At 31.8% G+C, this 4,379-nt stretch overlaps 1 protein-coding gene across 1 annotated transcript; it reads left to right on the top strand.

Moving 5' to 3' along the window:
- Positions 1-372: 372 nt before the first annotated feature.
- On the top strand, positions 373-3,551 carry HELRODRAFT_173759 (hypothetical protein; the record flags this gene model as incomplete). The annotated part of the gene is made up of 2 exons (XM_009020360.1): positions 373-1,564; positions 3,526-3,551. The coding sequence occupies 2 exons, from the start codon at positions 373-375 to the stop codon at positions 3,549-3,551; spliced, it is 1,218 nt and encodes a 405-aa protein (XP_009018608.1).
- Positions 3,552-4,379: the final 828 nt, after the last annotated feature.

The following is a 4,379-nucleotide window of genomic DNA, read 5'->3' as shown; positions in this document are numbered from 1 at the left end:
AAAAATTTTCAACAAAAGAATGAAAAATTGTATAACGTAAAATCCTGTATCAAACAGCGTTCTATTTAATATATGCCCGTGCTAATGATTTTTCTTTCAAGAAATTTTTCGTTTTTTTTTTAAATTTTTAAAAGAAGTGCATGCAGTGTTTGCGTTCCGGTGGTTATTCCGCTGCTCTCAGACAGACATCAAAAATAGATAGATGTGCGAGTATCTTTTTTAATTATGGATGTATGACCTTCTGTGTTTGAATAAGCACTGGCATTTAAAAGAAGACATTATTTTTTTTACTACCTCTATGATTAATGACAAATAAAGAATGGATGTGAACATGCTCGAATTGTTCAGGTGTTCTCGAGTGAGAATCCAATGATGGACATGAGAGGCATGAAGCAGGAGATGGATGACGACCTGCACACGTGCATCATCTGCAAGGAAGAGTTTCTGGAAGAGGAACAATACTGGAAGCACATGAGACACGTGCATGCCGACATCAATCCCATCCCGTCAAACTCAAACAACAACAACAGTAGCAGTAACAACAACAACAACAACACAAGTGTGAAGACCAATTTGAAAGATTTACCCTTGTACACCTGTAGCGTCTGTCAGAAGCTTTTCACTCAAGAGACTTACCTGCTGAAGCACATCGAACACAAAACTGATACCCAACACCAGGAAACCTACAAACGAATCCTGAAGAGCATCCAACAAGGTGGTGGTGGTGGGGAAAGAAGAATGTCCGACGGTGGTGGGGGTGGCATTATGAAGGGGGGCTTGATGCTGCCCTCATCATCGGAAGGCCACTCGAGTAAGAGTATGAAGGAGAAGGATTATTTCAGAGAGGATATGTTCAAATTCAACCAGAGGGATTCCTGCTTGAAGTACATGGATGCCTTTCCTGATGTCACTCAACAACAGCAACAACATCACCACCAACAGCAACAACACCACCACCATCACCACCACCATCATCACCAGCAACATCAACACCATCAACAACAGCAGCAACAAATGAGATTCGGTATGAACTCGTTTAGCAGCAGCGCAAGCAGCAGTGCAGCAGGGGCTAATGACGAATCCAAGCAGAACAACGGCTGGTCTAGAGACATGTATAGCGACAATTTTTCTTCATCCACCGATATGGCGGGCAAACATTTACCGCACCTAAAATCCAAGTACGACCAAGACATGAGATCAAACAACAATAACAACAGCAGCAGCGGTGGCTTACAGGTGAACAAGTCGTTGTCGTCGTCTTCATCATTTTCATCATCGTCTTCGTTGCTAGACAAAAATGAGATGGACGACATGTCGAACGATGACTTCAACAACAACCACAACCAACAGCAACAACAACAGCAACCACCTTTCTACCAAAGACCGCCAAAGAACAACTCATCCTCTAATATGATTGGTCACACGAACACCAATCACAGCAACCTTGGTCAAGTCTACATGTCGGCAGCCAATCAGCAGTCAGATTTCGTCAATCAGTCCCCAGGCCAGTCCAACGAATCCTGTAATAACATCATAATGAACAACAACAACAACAACAGCAACAGTATGATACCACCAAAAACAAACAACAACAACACACCAAACAACAACAACAACTCTGTTGTTAAAATGTCTGAAGAAAATAACGGTTAAGATTAAGATGATGATGACGAACTTGTCCTTATATACAAAGGATATATGAATATAATAATTTATAATACGTCTATAAATTTAATGTAAGTTATATATATATATATATATATATATATATATGTGTGTGTATATATTATGGTAAAATAATTAAAACTTAATCTATTGCTATGTTGTTTTGAATAGCATTACACATCTAATGTATGTCTGCTTGTATTGAATTTTCTGGAGTTGTTATTATTTATTGTTGTTATTATTGTTATTATTGTTATTATTATTATTATTATTATTATTATTATTATTATTATTATTATTGTTATTGTTGTTGTTGTTACAAGAAAACGTTTACAGCGTCGACAACAGCAACAACATTGTTGTCAACACATCTACAACACTCACAACAATAAATTATATATATAAAGTATATAATTATAAAAATATAATTATATATATATATATATGTGTGTGTGTGTGTGTGTATGTGTGTGTGTGTGCGTGTAATGCATATGTATATTTATATATTTATATTTATGTATTACACCAAATAAGTTCAATATCTTTAGATAAAATTTTCTCTATAAATTACTTAGTTACTTATTTTGTCTTAAGTATTTTAGTATTTCGTCCCGTTTCGTTTCACTTTTCTAACATTTCATATATATGTGTATTTGTATGTATATATATATAAATATATATATATATATATATTTTTTGGGTTTAGACTATCATAAACACAATTATTTATAAAGATTACTGCGTTATTACTACATTATTTTACATTATTATTAATAATTTTTTGTCAGAAATGTCAAATATTAAGTTTTTTATTTAACCTTAATAAACTTCATCAAGATGATAAAAGTCTCGTTAGAAAAATTGAGAAACTCAACTACAAGTTGAATAATGACGAAAACGCAGTGATCTTTACAAATAATTGTATATATATATATATATATATATATATATATATATATATATATATATATATATATATATGAATGATGAATGTATAAAGGTATATTTATATATTTCTTATCTATGTATATATTTAATATTTATATTTATTTAGCAATTTTTTAATTCTTTCATCCACCAAAATTTGAAACATCTTAATAGGAATTTGCATGTCTGTGTGTTTATATACGTGTGTGTGTGTGTGTGTGTTTGCCTATGTACGTCCGTGTGTGTGTGTGTGTACGCCTATGTATGTGTATGTATATCTGTGTATGTGTGTGTACGCCTGTGTATGTGTGTGTACGTCTATGTATGAGTATTTTTGTCTGTGTATGTGTGTGTTCGCTTGTGTATACGTATGTGTACGTCTATGTACGTGTATGTACGTCTCTGTATGTGTATGTACGTCGGTGCGTGTATTTGCCTGTGTATGTGAATGTACGTCTGTGTATGTATGTATGGTAATTTTTTTTGTATTTAAATAAGCAAATTTATACCAAACGTTTAGACAATTATACTTATATATATATATATATTATTCGTTCTTATGGTAATGTGTTGTAATTTATCATTCAAACACACGCGCGCGCACACACGCACACACATATAATTTGACGATACTCTTTGTGTGGTCCCATAGTCTATATTAATAACCTAAGTTTGGTTTGCTAGTGGCCGTATTAAACTTTCAGCTGTTTTAAGGTAATCGTATTTAGTTCTTCATAAAAATATTATCTCTCTCTCTATATATAATATGTATATAATTATAATTTAAATATTATTTAAACAGTAGTACATACAATATTGTATGCAATGTTTAACGTACATGCACACGTTTAGTGAAAATACATACACACACACAAAGCCCACACACACACACAAAGCCCACACACACATGCATACATACAAACACACACACAGGTCTCAAAAAAATATTGAAGAGATAATTGTAAAATATTATATATATAATAAATAAATATATAGATTATAGTAGCATTATTTATTATTCATATTATTGTCGTTGTTATAATTTATTATTGTTATCTAATTTAATGATTTTAATATTATGCGACTTTCATTTAATTCATCCTGTACTACTACTACTACTACTGCTGCTGCTTCTTCTACTAATACTACTACTACTGCTACTACTGCTTCTAGTAATAATAAGAATGATGATGATAATAATAATTTTTAATTATATTTCTTCTTTATCAACTAACTATAACGATGTGCATAACATTTTCATCATCTCTGTTGCTATTATAGTGTATATGTTTGTGTGTGCGTGAGTTTATTTGTTTGTGTTTGTATGTGTTGTGTGTATATATAATGTGTGTGTGTGTGTGTTGCTCTGTACATTACTTTGTATTAGTTTCTTTTGTGTATTTATCAAATATTACAGACAATATAATAATATATGGTTATGTTGAAACATCTATATTCTATATACTGGAATCGTATTCAGAGAACATTTATTATTATTATTATTATTATATGATTTTTATTGTGATTATTACTGTTGTTGTTATTGTTGTTTTTTACCCTTATTTCTTCTACTATAACTATATAATCGCTATTAATATTTTTCTTTCGCTCTCATAAGGTCCTTAGTAATGTTATTGATACACACACAAAGATACACACATACACATACATACACACGTACAGACATACACAGGCAAACACACATGATATAATATATCCTATACCCATCCTATAATGATCAAACATTTTTGGCCGTATTTTTTAGGTTTTTGTGTATAATATGTGGA

The sequence above is a fragment of the Helobdella robusta genome, assembly GCF_000326865.2.
Source record: "Helobdella robusta unplaced genomic scaffold HELROscaffold_27, whole genome shotgun sequence".
NCBI classification, from domain to species: domain Eukaryota; kingdom Metazoa; phylum Annelida; class Clitellata; order Rhynchobdellida; family Glossiphoniidae; genus Helobdella; species Helobdella robusta.
Note: the sequence above shows the minus strand (reverse complement) of the source record. Positions and strands in the feature narration are given on the sequence as shown.